General features: G+C 55.2%; 5 protein-coding genes across 5 annotated transcripts; 4 read left to right on the top strand and 1 right to left on the bottom strand.

Annotated features, from left to right (window-relative positions):
- Nucleotides 1-911: 911 nt before the first annotated feature.
- CMQ_3927 (uncharacterized protein) lies at nucleotides 912-3,752 on the top strand (the record flags this gene model as incomplete). Its single annotated transcript, XM_014319865.1, has 1 exon — nucleotides 912-3,752. The coding sequence occupies one exon, from the start codon at nucleotides 912-914 to the stop codon at nucleotides 3,750-3,752; it is 2,841 nt and encodes a 946-aa protein (XP_014175340.1).
- Nucleotides 3,753-4,563: 811 nt separating this feature from the next.
- Nucleotides 4,564-5,131, top strand: CMQ_3817 (thioredoxin; the record flags this gene model as incomplete). The annotated part of the gene is made up of 3 exons (XM_014319755.1): nucleotides 4,564-4,697; nucleotides 4,753-4,857; nucleotides 4,936-5,131. The coding sequence occupies 3 exons, from the start codon at nucleotides 4,564-4,566 to the stop codon at nucleotides 5,129-5,131; spliced, it is 435 nt and encodes a 144-aa protein (XP_014175230.1).
- Nucleotides 5,132-6,320: 1,189 nt separating this feature from the next.
- Nucleotides 6,321-12,065, top strand: CMQ_4124 (uncharacterized protein; the record flags this gene model as incomplete). The annotated part of the gene is made up of 2 exons (XM_014320062.1): nucleotides 6,321-8,385; nucleotides 8,440-12,065. 2 exons carry the CDS (start codon nucleotides 6,321-6,323, stop codon nucleotides 12,063-12,065), a joined length of 5,691 nt encoding a protein of 1,896 aa, XP_014175537.1.
- Nucleotides 12,066-12,913: 848 nt separating this feature from the next.
- On the top strand, nucleotides 12,914-14,058 carry CMQ_4029 (3-hydroxyisobutyrate dehydrogenase; the record flags this gene model as incomplete). The annotated part of the gene is made up of 3 exons (XM_014319967.1): nucleotides 12,914-13,024; nucleotides 13,087-13,251; nucleotides 13,318-14,058. The coding sequence occupies 3 exons, from the start codon at nucleotides 12,914-12,916 to the stop codon at nucleotides 14,056-14,058; spliced, it is 1,017 nt and encodes a 338-aa protein (XP_014175442.1).
- Nucleotides 14,059-15,277: 1,219 nt separating this feature from the next.
- Nucleotides 15,278-15,721, bottom strand: CMQ_3723 (uncharacterized protein; the record flags this gene model as incomplete). The annotated part of the gene is made up of 1 exon (XM_014319661.1): nucleotides 15,278-15,721. The coding sequence occupies one exon, from the start codon at nucleotides 15,719-15,721 to the stop codon at nucleotides 15,278-15,280; it is 444 nt and encodes a 147-aa protein (XP_014175136.1).
- Nucleotides 15,722-16,106: the final 385 nt, after the last annotated feature.

Below are 16,106 nucleotides of genomic sequence, written 5' to 3'. Positions count from 1 at the left end.
GACATTTTTCTCTCGCATATAACCCTGTCTCGGGTCCCGCCCAACGGTTTGTCGACCCTTCACCGCACGAGTAAGTCTCGGCTGCTAACGTCCACTGGTCCGTTCGGTCTGAACTTTTTTTTTCAACTGTCTTTTTCATCCGTATTTGAATTCTCTTCCTTCTCCCCTGCGCATCTGCAATCCTTCCTTGCGTCACAACAGCTGCCCTACATATGCTCCATATATCCTCCGTACTCCGTATATATGTACATCGGGGTACAGGGCGCGAATTGTTGCAACCTCTCAAGAACGGCCCTCTCGCCAGAGGCCCACTTTTGGTGCACCGCAATATTCGTGCAGCCGGGACAAGACAGCCAGTGCGTTGCCAGCAAGGACGAAAGGAGAGCGCGCGCATTTGACTGTGCCGCCAGATCCATCCAGTACATCAGACTCCGAAGCGAAGCTCCTCCCACTTTCTTTCCTCCGCTCATTCGCCTGTAACGACGACAGTGCTCCCGATTTTCTACCAATAAACGAACCCCTTCCCCGCCAACAAAAAGCAGGAGAAAAAGCCGCTGCTTCCTCCGCACGGTCGCTTCCGCCCTGTTCTTCTTCTCTCACCCCATACTACTTCGCCTTCTCCATTACTGTTGCTGCCACGCCGCCACACCGACTTGACTTGCAGCCGAGGCATCATCTGCCCCTTTGTCTCCTGCTCTTGATCCAACACCCACGATGGGCACAGGAGACCTCGCTTTCTGTTCTCGACCGATGACTACAGCCTCTCTTCTCGATAACGGCTCCCGCGACATAAAGCCAACCCGCCTCTCTCCCCACACCTAGCTGGCCGTCTAGTATACCGGCTGCCTGGCTTCTGGTGCTGCCTAGGCACCATACAACAGTCTCACAGCTGTCAGGTCCTCCACAGCGACATGACCATGTGGCCCTTCCAGCGAATGAGCCGCCGGAAACGGACGCGCTCTGATATCGACGATGACCTCCAGCGCCCTTTGCCATCACACGTCTTCGACGCTCCAGCGGCTGCCGTCTCGGGGCTGTCTTTGTCTGCTCGCCAACGGAGTGTCCACAAGAAGCCTCACAAACTGCAGCGACGGCGTGCCTACAGCTTCGATTTGGGCCGTGCTGACAACATCGAAATTGGTGGCGGTACTGCCCGCAGTGACACCGTTATCATAGGCCACTTTTATGCTGCAGGAACTGGCAACGAACACGCTGACGCTGCCCTTCGCCACAAACCCACACTTCGACCGCCTAGTAAGCGCAAGGGTAGCAAGAGGCGGAAGAACACAAACGACTTTGAGCGCGAGGCCGAGCTCAAGGCTATGAGTCGCGAGAACGTCCACCATAACGGCAGGAATTTCACACCGTTTAGACCAGCTGCCGAGCCGTGGAGTTCTGGCCGCGTTCTGAGGAAAGAGACGATCAAGGCTCACGGCAGCTTCAGAAGGAGACAGGGCCGTGACAACGAGCAGCACCCCAGCGACGTGTCACTGCCGCTTGCAGAATCCATCGATTCCGCCATGTCTTCTGATTCTGAGCAGATTGCTTACACTGTTTCGCCGTTTGCCGCCCTGGCACCCAAACCAACACTGCGCTATGCACCAACTGATAGTGGGACTTTGCTGCAAAGGCTTCCATCACAAAGACGCAAACTGGCACAGCCAATTTCTGACGCCGTGCTGAAAGCGCACAAGCGCGTTGACGATCTCGCCGACGATCTCGATGCCAAAGGTCTCCGCGAGCTATTGGAGAGAGACCAACGAAGGCGAGACCGGAAACGTCAGCGCGATCAGGAACGGATTGAGCAACGACTTCGGCAAGCCCAACAGGCGCCAGGACCGAGCACGTCGACTAATCTCGACCGTGGTGTGCTGGGCCGTGAAAGCGCTGGCTTAGGACGCGACACGACCTCGGCAGTTGTCACTTCTTCGACCAGAAGACACTCTGCTCAGACGCTAATTTCTCCACCTGCGTCCCCGTCTGCCTCTCCGCAAGACTTTGAGTACCAGCCACCGGCCCAGGCGCAAAAACACCAGTCATTTGTAAGCAGTGCAACGGGCACTTCGGTACTCGAAGAAGACATGATTATCGACACGGTCGGCCAAGAGGACTCGGCCAGTAGCTCAAGGCCACAGCGGCGCCGCTCACCAATCCAACAGTTCTACCGGCCAGAAAGCATTCCAGAGGGCCTCAATGAGTTCGAGCCTTCTCCGCCCACTATGGCCGTCGGGGAGAGGAAATATCCCGCGCCGACTCCCGAACGGAGAAACTCGAAACTCAGGCGGCTGATCACGTCGAGGAAGCGGCAGTCTCTCGGCTCGTCCTTGGAACAATCTGAAAAGGGTGGACAGCCGGCCGAGTCGTTTTCACACAAAACCTCGGTAGCCAGTACGGCTCCGGGCTCTTTATCATGGGGAACTTTCGCCATGCTTTTCAGATGGCGTCTGAAAGCAAAGCAAAGCTCGGGGCCATCGTCCTTTTCCAACCTGTCGCGCGACTCTATGACGGCAAAAGCTCCGCCACGGATGCAAGCCCACGCACGGTCGCATTGGCAGCAGCATTCGCTATCTCAGCTGCCAATACAGTCTCACCCACCCGCTGCAGCAGTCGCTACAGAGCGGAGTGCAGCTCCTCATCCCATGAAGGTCGGCGGTGGCATCCCGCAGCGGACGCTATCACGATTCCGAGAAGACCTACCCGACTTCCTCATGTCCCCCCCGACATCACGAGAGGCATCCCCTGAGGTAGAGCCTGTCCCCCCCGTCCCTCCCGTCCCCGAACATATCTCTGCCGACGAACCAAACCGAACTCTCTACCTCGGCGACGAGGATGATGAACCCACCGTCCCGACTGCTGTTTGCGTGCCACAACACGAGTCGGACCAGTTGCGGGCTCAGTTTTCTCGCGACAGCAATGGCGCAAAGGCTAGCATGCGTGATACGCCAACATCCTGGCTGAGATTGGACGATAAGCCGTCTCCAGAACCAGAACCACAACAGGATATATCTCTCGCATTCATCGATTCGGAAGCATCTTGGCTGTCAGGGCGCATCGCTAAACGGCGAGTCTCGGGACAAAACTCTGCACAGGTGCTAAACTCGCTCGATAGCTTGACCCGTTCGTTTCCCAAGCCACCACAGCCGCAACGCAGCCATCGCTATAGGGGGTCTTGGGCGTCGAACGAAACGGGCGAAACGGGCGAGCCGCCGGTTTCACCAGTCTCGTTTTCGATGATACCCGCAGTTGCTGCCAGCACGACGTCGGATCTGGAGATGACGGACGACGATATGACTGGTGTCGTCGATGGCGCCTACATGCACGGAGTCACTCGATACTCTGACACCGCTTCTGTCTCGACGTCTGCATTTCGGCGCAACTCGGGCGACGTGAGGCAATCAAGCGACGAAGAGGACACTGCCCGTTGGGGATCTGTCAACCAGGGACAGTCTGCGACAGTCGTGACTTTGCCCGCTGTCAGTGCTATGAAGAGCAGAGAGGTGCTGACCGACTTCCTAAATGGCGACAATGGTTCCGGATCCGACAGCATAGACAGTCCCGTGAGTCTTGTCAGCCCGGTCAGTCTGACCGGCAGCGATTTCTTGAAGGACGAAGACGCAGGTGTTCAGCGTGCAACAAGCGTGAACCTTGGCAAGGGCCATGCACGGCACATCAGTGCTGGCAGTGCCAAGCTATTGGAACTTACGCCGCACAATTTGACGGACGCTAAGGGCCAGACAGATGCATCGATGTAAAGTTAGGGGGATAAGACGACCATGAAGAACGAAGACCAACGCCATTTGAGAGAGCACACGAATCACATTCATTTATACCATTTCCTTTATTTATTTATGATACGCTACCGACCAAATTCGCTCATTTTAAACCCTTTCCTACGCAGTCGAACAAACCCTTTCAAATATACAAAAAAAAACACAGTGTGCTCTCTCTCGGCATACGTCTTTGTCTGTTCTAGGTAGTTCCCTCTTATATTTGTCTCGGGACTTGTCTGGACTGCTAGCACAAGGTATAGCCAGGGAATTGCGGTGCAATATCATATTTTCTTTTGTCTATTCCCAGTCAGTCTGTTTGCAGTTACTTGATAGATACCCCTGGTCCTTGTTTATTCTTTTGTACAGCTTTAAAATGGGAGAATCTTTGTGAGGGAGGGGGAAAATATTGGAGCAGGGACTCCTGTAAGGATGTTCTCGTACATCTGCCGATTTGTGCAGAACAGACTTTCTTTTGGGCAGAAGCCGTGGTTGGCGCTGCTATCGCCGGGTGTTTACATCTCTTTTGTCATTCCCTCGACGGCCGCTTTTGAAACAGAAACTGGAGTAGAACAGCAGGAATTGACATGGGGAGCCATTTGCAAGATGACCGATCGCCGGTAATAATGGACAAGTGACCGGCTGTAGCCCCACAAAAATGCAGCTGGTCTTCCGGCCCATTTTTCCGCAAGATATGTAAGATATCTTTGTGTAGCAGCATCACCCAACGTCTGTAGCTCTACTCTCGCCACTCTAACACGCAGTCACCCACCATTGCCACCCCCATCCTCTCACCATGTCCGCCATACGTACCCTCCAGCGCGCACTGCCCCGGTCACGCCCGGCCATGTCGGCACCTATCATGATGACGAATCGGCCCCGCCTATTTCATGCGACAGCCTCTGCCCAGGCGATCCACGAGCTGAAGAGGTGCGCGCCGTGCCCCGGTTGACGTTCCCATCCCCCTTCGACTGACAGCTCCCAGCAAATCCGACTTTGATGCGGCCGTCAAGCAGCACAAGACAATCATCATCGACGCCTTCGCTGAGTGGTGCGGTCCCTGCCATATGATCTCGCCCATCTATGCAAAGTGAGTTATTCAACAGAGCGCCTGGCCGCAATCTCTTCAAGCGTGCGGCGCAGCTCTAACCAGATGTGCCAATGGCAGGCTCTCTGACGCGTACCCCTCAATCCGGTTCTACAAGTTCGATGTCGACCATGTGCAGGATCTCAGCGCAGCACTGGAGATCCGGGCGATGCCGACTTTCTCCATCTTCCAGGACGGGAAACGGTTGGAGCAGGTGGTCGGGGCAAACCCGCAGGCTCTGAAGGTGGTGCTCGACCGTCTTTCGAAGGAAGATTAAGGGAGGAGCACTTGCATTGGGGTTTATCTATCCTGTATATGGCATCGCGTGGCATCGCCAATAATGCAAGTAAGAGAGGAAACACCACAGTAAGCGTGACTAATCGCAGGCACAAGTAACCCTGATCTGCGCCCACAACGCACTCCAAAGTCAATCCCTTATTTGCGTCAGAGTGCCAAGTACAAATCTTCACCGGGCCTTTATCCAAACTATTTTTGCGTTACATGTATGCGAAAGCACTGTTTGTTAGACGGACACTTGTCATAAAAGTAGCACTTCAGGACAAATCCGCAAAGCACGGCTATCTGCATAGATTACTAGTGCCGAAATCCGAGAAAAGGTACGGCAGGGACGGGAGCCACAGACGTCGTAATAAGTGGGGCACTTGTCGAAGCTCAAGGCAGCCGTTTTTTGGACGCTTTCTCGATTCGTGGCATGGCTTAGCCTCGCCTTTCATTCGACGAAGCACTGCCTTGCTGGCAGTGCCTGCCGGACACAAAGCGAAGACGGATCTGTACAAGTATCCGTACGAGTTCTCGTATTGTCTTAGTTTGCTACTAGCGTGACTGTTGTTCGTGCTGCAGCGTCGAAACCATATGTAACAACAGCTTGAGAACAACCGTGTGACCCATTGAGGCTGAGCAAGGAATAAAGCTCTAACAGGCCAGGGGCACATCATGGTAACGTGTTGGCATGATTTGACAGGCGCATCCTCCTGCACGTCCAGCAAGATATCGCTGTGAGCTGGCTGGGACCCTCCAATCCAAGATGCCTCGCACCTTCCTGGTGATCCTTTCCCTACTTTCCTAACTCTGAAACGCGATTCAGAAAGCCACTCTCATTGCCAAAAGCTCTTTCCCCCGCCCCCGACTCCTCTTCCCCATTTCACCTTTGTTACTCAGGTCGCTTCTCTCACCGACCGCAATTTTCGCCAAGATTTCATACCTACCCACTTCTCAAGTGCGGCTGCGACTGACAACCAAAAGTCTGCCCTCAAGGCTAGCAGCTCTGACTTTCTATCCACCACCGCGCAGCCAGTTCATGTTGCCTCAGCCTGCAGTTGGCAGCCTGTTGGCGCCCTCATAACATTGGGATAAGTCGTTCCATGACACGGCTACTTCCCCTTTAATCCACTTCCTCACTTCTTTCGCATGAAGCTTCATTTTTTGGCTTCTGCCCTCACCTGCACATGGCTTCAAAGGCTCAGGCCGCTGGCAACCGCAGGAGGCGGCTTGCTGCTCTCGCGGACGAGTGGCAGGTCGGGCTTCTGCCGCCACCGGCTCCCATAGTGCGGCCACTGCAACCGCTGAGCGTGCGCATCCCCGCTGATGACCAGACTGCCGAGGAGCTTCTAAAAGAGCAGAGGCTCGCAGCCACTGCGGACGGCCAGCAGCAGCGCTCTACCAGTCTCTCCCGAACCTTTACCACCTTGAAGAAACGAGACAAGGCGTGGGAGCCGCGGGAGATCTTCGTCGCCCTCGATGCCCACATCGACAAGCAAGGATCGCCTGGAGTGGCTGAGGCTCTCATCGCCAAGCTCGTGACGGCCGGCGGCGATATCAACGTTGCCAGCACGAAGACCAAGACAAGCTTGTTGACCCGTCGCCGGAGCGTCGAGTCGTTTGAGCGCGGCCGTCTTCTGCAGCGGGCCATTGAGCACGGCGACTCTCGACTGGTGGCCATCCTCGTGCCCTACGCAGATTCGGTCACCCTGGACGGCAGCCTGCCGGGTGCCATTCTGTCCTGCCATGTTGCCGTTGTGGAGCACCTGGTGCGCTATGGGGCCAGCGCCTCGGCTACCTCTGCCGGCCGAGACGCCTTTCGTAAAGTCTGCTCTGCCGGCGGCCAAGAGGACATCATCAGCGTCCTGCTCGCTTCTGGTGGCTGCCCTCTGCCCGACATTTTGTCGCCTGCCCTGGTTGACGCTGTCGAGTGCGGCTGTACTGAAACTGTTCGGCACCTCAGCCGCGCTTCTGCTGACGGCAGCTTCGAAAATGCTTCGGCCCTATTGAAGGCCATTGCTGCCTCTCGCGTCGATCTTGCGCTGGCCATCTTGACCGGCTCGAAGCCTCCCTCGGTACCGCTTCTCAACGAAGCCTTTTACGAGCTGTTCAGACAGGAAACCATGCATCCTAACGAGAAGATGGCCATGGCTGAATCACTTCTGTGCGCAGGAGCCTCTGGCGACGCTGTTGCTTCCGCCGTGGACCAAGCTTGTCTCAGCAACTTTTCTAAGATGGTGTCTCTGCTCATATCGTACGGCGCTCCCATTGAGCACGAGAACGCCATCACGGTTCGCCGAGCCATCTCGCAAAAGCAAATCGACCTTGCCCGCATCTTGCTTGCTAGCAACACGACACTGCGCCCGCAATACGCCTCCGAATGTGTGGCGCTTATCCCTAAACATGTTTCTAACGAAGAGCGCCGAGAAGTTCTGGAGTTGCTTCTGCGCAAAGGTGCTAGCGGGATCCCGCTGCATGACTGTCTCATCGACGCTGTCGAGGCTGGCGATATCAGCTCGACACAGCTGCTTCTGACGCCACACTTTTCTGGACCAGAACGCCAGGTAGTTTCGAGCCCGTCCCCAAATCCGTTTGTGGGCAGGAAGAGTCTTCAGCGCCATCACACGGCCTCTGCCGAACATAAGGAGGGCATGGCGCTACAGCTGGCTGTACAGACCATGAACTTCTCCATTGTCGACCAGATCTTGGCCGTACGGCCAGCGCCCGAGATCTTGGCCAATGTTTTCCCCAGCATCTCACTTCTGTCTCCGGAGCCGCAGTACCAAATGTACGAGCTCTTCTTGGCCACTGGATTTTCTGGACCGTGTGTCAGTGCTGTTCTGCAGCGCGCGCTTGAGGAACGGCCATCGAACAGGGACTCGCGCCTCATTGCCCTTCTCCTCAGGCACATTGGCGATACCAGTCAGGCTGGCGGTGCCGGTGTCCTTGCCGCCGTCACCAACCACGACATAAGCCTTCTCAATACCATTCTTCAAAATAGCCAGCCGACGGTGCAGACTGTTGCTGCCGCCATGCCGCAAGCCATGGCCATTGACGATCTTCCGACAAGGCGCCTGATGGTGCGCTCACTCCTGATTGCCGGTGCGGGACAGGATGGAAAATCGGTTGCCGAGGCACTGGTTACAACATTGAGCGCAAACCCCGTCGACGGCGAGCTTCTCCACTTGCTGCTGGATGTCGGACTGGCCGATGTTAATTACAACGCCCAAGCAGGATCGCCGGTGACTCTTGGTAAGAACGTTTCTGGGCCCCAGTCTTCGATAATGACCTGACAAATTATCCCAGCTGCCATCAACCCAGACCCGAGAGTTTTGGATGCCCTGCTCAAGACACAACGATCAAACCGGGACAATCTCGTCCATGCTTTGTATGCGATCTCGAATCTGCCGTTCACTGACGCTAAGGCTGTCAAACTGAACATGCTGCTACAGCACACACAAGATGAGGCTGCCCTGAGCTATTTGCTGGTAGCTGAAGTTGAGGCTGCCGTCAAAAATCCGCCTGATCCGCGCATTCTCTCTGTGATCAAAACACTCTTGGCTGCCGGTGCCGACATAAATGCGCGCAATGCCGCAGCTCTCTGCCATGCCGTGACGGCGTCAAATGTACGTATCGTCGAAATGTTTCTCGTTCGGCGGCCGAGCCCGGATTCTCTGGCCACTGCCATCTCACGCATATTCTCCATCCCTGACGCCATGGACCGGCTTTCGCTGGCGAAAGTGCTCTTGGAAGCCGGTGTGCCTGCCCACCAGGCAAGCTGTGAGCTGAAGCATGCCGTGGTTAATACCCCCGACGATATTCCCCTTCTCAGAATGTTAGCAGAGTTCTCAGACCCTGAGCATTCCGGCGCTCTGCTGGTAGCGGTGCAGCAACAAAAAATGGAAACTGTGAGCATGTTGCTCTCATCGCAGAAATTTGCCGTGCCTGTCCTCAACAGTGCTCTGGTTGAGACAATGCGTGTGGCGGATAAAGGAAATCGCCAGGTCATTTGCAACATGCTGGTGAAGGCTGGTGCTACCGGAACGGCCGTGTCTGATTCGCTGCTATCTGCCGCACAAGATGCGGACCTTGACCTTTGCCATATCCTGCTGGCCAACGGTGCTAAAATTGGCCACCAAGACGGACAGGCTATTGTATTGGCGTGCCGATCTGGCGCCGTGGGCACGGTTGAAATGCTTCTGCAAAGCCTCCCCCCGACACCGGACAAGGACGTGGTACTCGTGCGCGCTTTCCATGAGGCCGGATTGTTGGACGATCTAGCCATGAGAGAGACACTGTTTCGGTTGCTTCTAGAACACGGCCTCCGTGGTGACGAGCTTGACAAACAGCTTGTTTCAGCAGTGAGCCATGGCGACGATGGAATTCCGCTCATTCGGTTACTGCTGGAATATGGTGCGAGCCCAAACTACAGTAGCGGCGAAGCTGTCTGGACCAGCACACGCAACAGCTTCCTACCTACGCTGGAGCTTCTTCTTGGTCTCGAAGACCATGCTTTCATGAAGGAAGAGGATGCCAGTACGGTGGTTGTAGAAACGACAGCTGGAGAAAACGGCCCAAAACCGTCACAGGAAACCATGGTCAGGGCGTTAAAGGCAAGCTGGATGCTGAAGGGGGAGGATCGATATCAGGTCATAAAGTCTCTGTTTGCGGCCGGCTTGAAAGCTGGCGAGGCAGTCCATGTCGCCCTCAAAAAGGCTGTGAGAGATTCTAAACCAAACCTTGACCTCGTTAGTCTGCTGCTCTCGAACGGGGCATCTCCACTGGAAGGCGGTTGCCAGACTCTGGTCGATGCAACATGGCGATGTCTGGTGCCAATTTTGGAACTGTGCTTAGCACGGGAGATCCCCAGTGAAGATCTCAACTACATTTTCGCGGAAGCCTTTGCGCCGAGCGACACGTCAAGGTGGCTATCAGACGATGGGGTATCCGTTGCGAGGCTCCTCTTGGAAAAGGGATCTAGAGGCGATGGGTTGCCGAGGGCTCTTATTGCCGCCATACGTAACTGTGGAACTGACAAGGATCACAATTCCCGACAACTCATTCAGCTCCTCGTCAAGCATGGCGTCGACGTGAACTTCGAGCATGGACAGCCACTTCAGGACGCGGCGAAGCACGGAAGCCAGGAAATCGTCCGACTTCTGCTCTCGCTCAACCCAGATCCATACTCTGCAATCGCAGCCTTTCAACTCATTCTTGAATCAGGGCCGGCTGAAGAGGATGTCATTGGCTTAATCACACTTTTCAACGATTATAGGATATCGGGCGATGCGTGCGGGCCAGAAATCATATTCAACCATTCAGACTTTGAGCCGGTGGTCTTCCGGGCGATGTCACAGTACCCTCGATCAGTCGGAGTTCTGGATGCCCTACTGAATTCTGGGTATTACCACGATCAGATGACAACAGCGCGTGTAGTGCCGGAGATAGAAGAAAATGAGCCCGTGTCGCTGTTGTTCTGGGCGTTATTGCAGCCTCAAAAGAAGATCAGCAGTGCCGTGGTCGAGCTTCTCATCCAACGGGGATCAAAGGTCAACTTCGAGACGAGCCGGTCGAGGATGACACCGCTGATGCTCGCTATTCAGAACAAGCGGCAGGACCTCGTCGAGACACTGATAACGGCTGGCGCAAACATTGACATTGCGGACTATGCTGGCAATACGCCCCTCTTCATGGCCGTGTGCTCGGGGGGTGATGCTGGCCTGTCGATGGTAGAGTCTATTCTCGGGGCTGAACCGTCCAGAAACGATGGGTCATTGCACATGGCGGCGCGTAACCTCAACGTCAAGGTGATGAAGTTGCTGGTGCAGCACGGGCACGAGGTGGACTTCCCGAGCGATCTCCATGATGGGCGTAGCGCGTTAGCTGAGATCTGTCTGCATGGCTCCGACGGTCGGGTGCTGACGGCCAGCGCGCTGAGGGAAATGGAGTACGCAATCAGCTATCTGATCAAGGAGGGCAGCGATGTGACACTCCGGTCGGACGGCAAGACACCGCTGCTTCTGGCCCTAGAAGCCGAGGACCCGGTAGGCACGACACAGGTGCTGCTCAAGGCCGGTATGCACAAATATGTCAACAAAGCGTTCAACCAGTACGACGACGGCACGCACATATACTCGCCGACGATGTACGTGAGCCATGTTCGCTACTTACAGCCTTCGACGCCGGCGGCAGAAACAGTTCGCGAGAAGCTGCTCGGACTGCTGAGAAGGAGCCGAACCGAGGATGTATATTATGCACACAGTCCTGGTGGAAAGGCCCAGCCAAAAGGGGCAGTAGGCGTGCCGGAGGAATTGCTACGAGCAGAACGCGAGCGGCAGGCACGAGAGGAGCGCGTGGCGGCCGAAGATCGCGATCACGAACGGGCGCGACGACAAGCACAAGAGCTGGCTGAACTGGCTGAGCGGACACATAGGGAGAGCATGGCCAGAGAGCGGGCAGCGATCCTGGAACGAGCACAGGCATATGCCGAGGCAGCACGGGTGCGGGAACTGGGCGAGGCGGCAGCGCATGCCGAAGCTGTGCGAATGCGAATTCGGGCGGAGACGGAGGTTAAGGCAGAGGCGCTGCAGTTGAAGTTGCTGCAACAGGAGGCCGAGCAGGTGGCACTCCTAGAGCAGAGCCGAACGGCACACGAGCAGCAGTTGCAGCTGGAGACCGATCGAAAGAATCAGCTGCTGATCCACGAAAAAGAGCTCAACATGGAGCGAGTGAGCGCGGCAAAGCAGATCAGCGACATCACATTGGAAGAACGACGGGCGCTGGACCAGCTGAACGAGGTGCAGAACCGACGGGAGAGGGCACGGTTGGAAGAGGGAAGACGGCTGGCGGATGCCATTCGAGAGATACCAGGCGCTAATGGGGCGATAGGGAGCCGCAATATGGCGGGATATATCATGGGCGAGGAAACGTAGGGTTAACGTGGTAGATGGACTTGAATAGCAGTCCTTTAGTAATTTAGATTCCGTCACATATAGGCGAAGCACTTAAGAAAGGAATACTGGCCGGCTTCAATGTGCATCTCTCTAGGTGTAAGCAGGTAAGGAATATAACGCATCTTACATTAAGATCAAACCCTCTAGTCATAAACTTCGTACAGTGCATATATACTTCGCCAGTACTCCGTAGACGCCTGCTGAACAAACCGTAGTCGTTGTAGCTATTGCGAAAGTCAAAGGGCATGAATAGCTGCCATATGTGCAACGTAACTGAAGGAAAGACACAACACTTGATTTTTGGAGGGGGGGCGGCACCTCTTCAAGCCGAGGAAGACGCTTTTCAGAAAGAAGGCAGAATAAGGAGTATAATCAAGTGGGTTTTGTCTGAATTTGCTAGCTACAAACGTGCGCGTGTAAAAAGCACGATGGCATTGTTATAGGACATCACATCACGGAGTAAACTAGTCGATCTAGGGCTGCCGTCGAGCCGACGAGTTAGAGGCGTGGAGGCTGTCGGCGCTAGATCGAAGCCTAGTTTCCCGAGGCAGTCTGGCAATTATCGGCAAGACGCGGCATTCGGTAGGGTGGGCTTAGCTTCGTTTCCCCACGGGGATCACAAACCGAGCTTCCCCTCAATAAGCCAACAGCAAGGCCAGTGGAAAGTCGAGGTCTAATAGCAAAACCCACGGCAAATACCAAAGGCCATTCTTCTAAGCTCAACGCTATAGCTGACGGAAACGAAACAATCACATCACGCCTGTGCCATTGCAAAGCAAATCTCGACCTCTCTCGTCTCTATTCTACCGCTTTTGCAGACCGACACTATGCGGTCGACTGTGAGGGTATGGCCGCAATTGCAGGCAGCGTCACGGCGATGCTTCTCGTCGTCTCCTGCGCGGCTCGACAAATACGGTTTCATCGGGCTCGGTCAAATGGTGAGCAGCCATTTCTGCCGTCCTTGTATCAGAAACAGGGCAGCTTACACTGACACGCCCAGGGCTATCAAATGGCAAAGAACCTGCAGTCAAAGCTGGGGCCGTCAGATAGCGTGCGGCTGTTTGACATCAACAAGGAGGCCGTTGCCAAGCTGGCGGGCGAAGCGTCCGGCACAGGTGCCGCCGTGGAAGTGGTTGCAGACGTCGCTGCTGCTGCGAACGATGCAGTGAGCATGTCAACTTGTGGACTGATCCGTGGACTCTGAGCATATGCCGAGGCTGACTCAGGATAGGATTACGTAATCACCGTTCTTCCAGAGCCGGCCCACGTCCGGGCTGTGTACAAGTCGGTGCTGGAGTCAACGTCGGGGCCGGGCACGACGGTGTTTGTGGACTGCTCAACGATCGACCCGACGACATCGCGAGCGGTAGCTGCGGACGTAGTGGCGGCAGGCCGGGGTGCCTTTGTGGACGCGCCCATGTCGGGCGGCGTGGTCGGGGCGACGGCGGGGACGCTGACATTTATGCTGGGCAGCCCGGACGCGGCGGTGACTGAGCGGGTGCAGCCGGTTCTGCTGTACATGGGGGCGCGAGTGCTGGGCTGCGGTGGGCAGGGCGCCGGGCTGGCGGCCAAGCTGGCCAACAACTATCTGCTGGCGATCAACAACATTGGCACGGCCGAGGCGATGAACCTGGGCGTGCGCTGGGGTCTAGACGCGTCCGTGCTGGCGGGCGTGATCAACGCGAGCACGGGCCGGTGCTGGCCGAGCGAGGTGAACAACCCGGTGGCCGGCGTGGTGGCGACGGCGCCAGCTGGCCGCGACTATGCCGGCGGCTTCGGGCTCGCGCTGATGAAGAAGGACCTGACGCTGGCGATGACGGCGGCCGAGGAGGCAGGTGCACGGCTGGTGCTGGGTGAGGCCGCACGCAGCCTGTACGAGGCCGCCGGCGAGGACGAGCGCTGCCGCGGGCGAGACTTTAGCGTTGTGTACCGGTATCTCGGCGGCGAGGAGGGGAAAGAGGGAAGGGAATAATTGGATGGATGGTAGCTGAGAGTAGCTGAGAGGGTCACTAGAATGGAGAAAAGAACGAAATATAGACGAAAGGAAAAAAGAAGACATGCACCGTTAGCTTGGCTAAGTTACGTATACTAGGGATTTGTCCCACAGACTATGTCAGAGACAGAATGTATGTATATCAGGATTATGACACAGAGGGCACCAATCGATCTGCATGGCAAGTCCATCTAGCCCGCCTTTGTGCCATTGGTACAGGAGAGCAAAACAACGTCATGTCCGGGCCAACGGTATACCACAAAGCCGGAAACGTCCAAGCGCTGTATGGGAGTGGGGGAGAAATAAGCAGAGGTAAGAGAAACCTGAGCCAAAGATGTTGAAATAATATTAAGGAGGCCGGTGATAAAGACGAATGTAGTTTTGTTTATCAGAGTTCTGGGAAAGTTTAAGAATTCCCGACAAGTACTGACGAGAGTTGCTATTTGTGCTCTGTAATGTGCCTAACATACAAACAAGGGGCAATTTGGCGTACAGATAGACGTTTTTTCAAAGTTTAGCACCCGAACATAACGAAGGTACAAAATAGTCAAAGCAGCACCAGGCAATGAAACCTTGCCATATGCAGTCACTCAGCTTGAGCACCCTCTCCAGTTTGTCCCTGCTTCTGATCCACCTGCTGCGCATCACACTCCGTGCAAGCACGATAGATATCCCAGCTATTAGGCCAGTGCTCAGATCGGAAGGTTGTGGAGTGTCCCATTTGGTATAAAACATTACTGCGCGTAAAATAGCTCATCCTGTGGTGGCATCGCAAATGGTAGTCGAGTTTATCCCTACTGAAGTGAGAGTCTGGAGCAAACTGGCACCGCCCAAAAGCACAATCGAAAGGACCATGATTTTGCGCTATATGCGACTCTTGCTCAACATCGGCGATGATGGCGTAGCAGTGCGACTGTTGGCATTTGACGCTTTGATGTTTTTCCTTTAGATGCTTTTTCAACTTGTCCTTCCTTTTGAAGCCATTCGCGTGCGCAGGACAGGACTCATCTGGGCAAATGTGATCGCGCGTTGCCTCATGTTTACTTTGCATGTGGCGATTGAGATCGGCCTGTCGTCCGAAAGATATGCGGTTGCAGCCCGGGAGGGAACATAGATGGCGATTCGGCTTGTTAAAATAATAACGACTGCTACCGCACGGCGTTTGCCCCTTTAGCGCCGCGCTAAAAAAAAATAGCGCTCACTTCGATTGGCCAGATGGGATTGGCGTGGCCAACTGCTCCTCATGCAGTGTTGTTCTGTTGAACTCGTCAGCGCTGTCAAGCGCCCGGTCAGATTGGGCTGCCTCAGTGGACGTGCCCGAATCGTGCACTCCGCCCCCATTCACAGTAACTTCAGAAGTTTGTGTTCCAACTGTGTTGAGAGAACTGTCATCGGGGCGGACCTCAAGACTATTGCCATCGTTGTCGTAGATATCGAGATTAAAATCAAACGTGCCCAAATTGGGCATATTAGCCTCATTCACGGGCACAACGGCAGTTTGTTCCCCAACGACGATGAGAGAGAGGTCATCAAGGCCTTGGTCGTTAGGGCCATCGCCATCATTGTTGTAGATGTCGTAACCGAAATCATTTGGGCTCTCGGAAAGGAACTTCTGAAAATAGTCGTCAAAAATGGACGACATTGTGGGTTGTAAAAAGCCGGTAGAGCGCTTGGATGTAGTGGTGTATGGAATAGATGTGCCTTGAAACGTCAATATGTGAATAGTTGCTTGGTGAAGAGAGAGGACAGAGGTTAGATTATTGCTTTCTGGTAGAGGGACGATGTAGGACGTTGATGGGGCGCATTGGGCGCTAGTGGGGCGCGCGACTCGCTCCCCCCGAAACCAGCGAACCGACTCTGGTGGTTCCTTGGGCAGCATTGGCATTGGCAGCGAGTCCATCACGGCTCTCCCGCTGTCGCCAGTTGACCGTATACAGAAATAGCCCCATCGTGCCGTAAGCGTGCCGGTGATTTTCTGGCACGCCGCACAGATTGCCGTCGTCGTAAAGAAGCCGGGACAAAGGTTT

This window comes from Grosmannia clavigera (genome assembly GCF_000143105.1).
Source record: "Grosmannia clavigera kw1407 unplaced genomic scaffold GCSC_113, whole genome shotgun sequence".
Taxonomy (NCBI): Eukaryota; Fungi; Ascomycota; class Sordariomycetes; order Ophiostomatales; family Ophiostomataceae; genus Leptographium; species Leptographium clavigerum.
The sequence above is the reverse complement of the archived record's forward strand: the minus strand, read 5'-3'. Positions and strand labels throughout refer to the sequence as shown.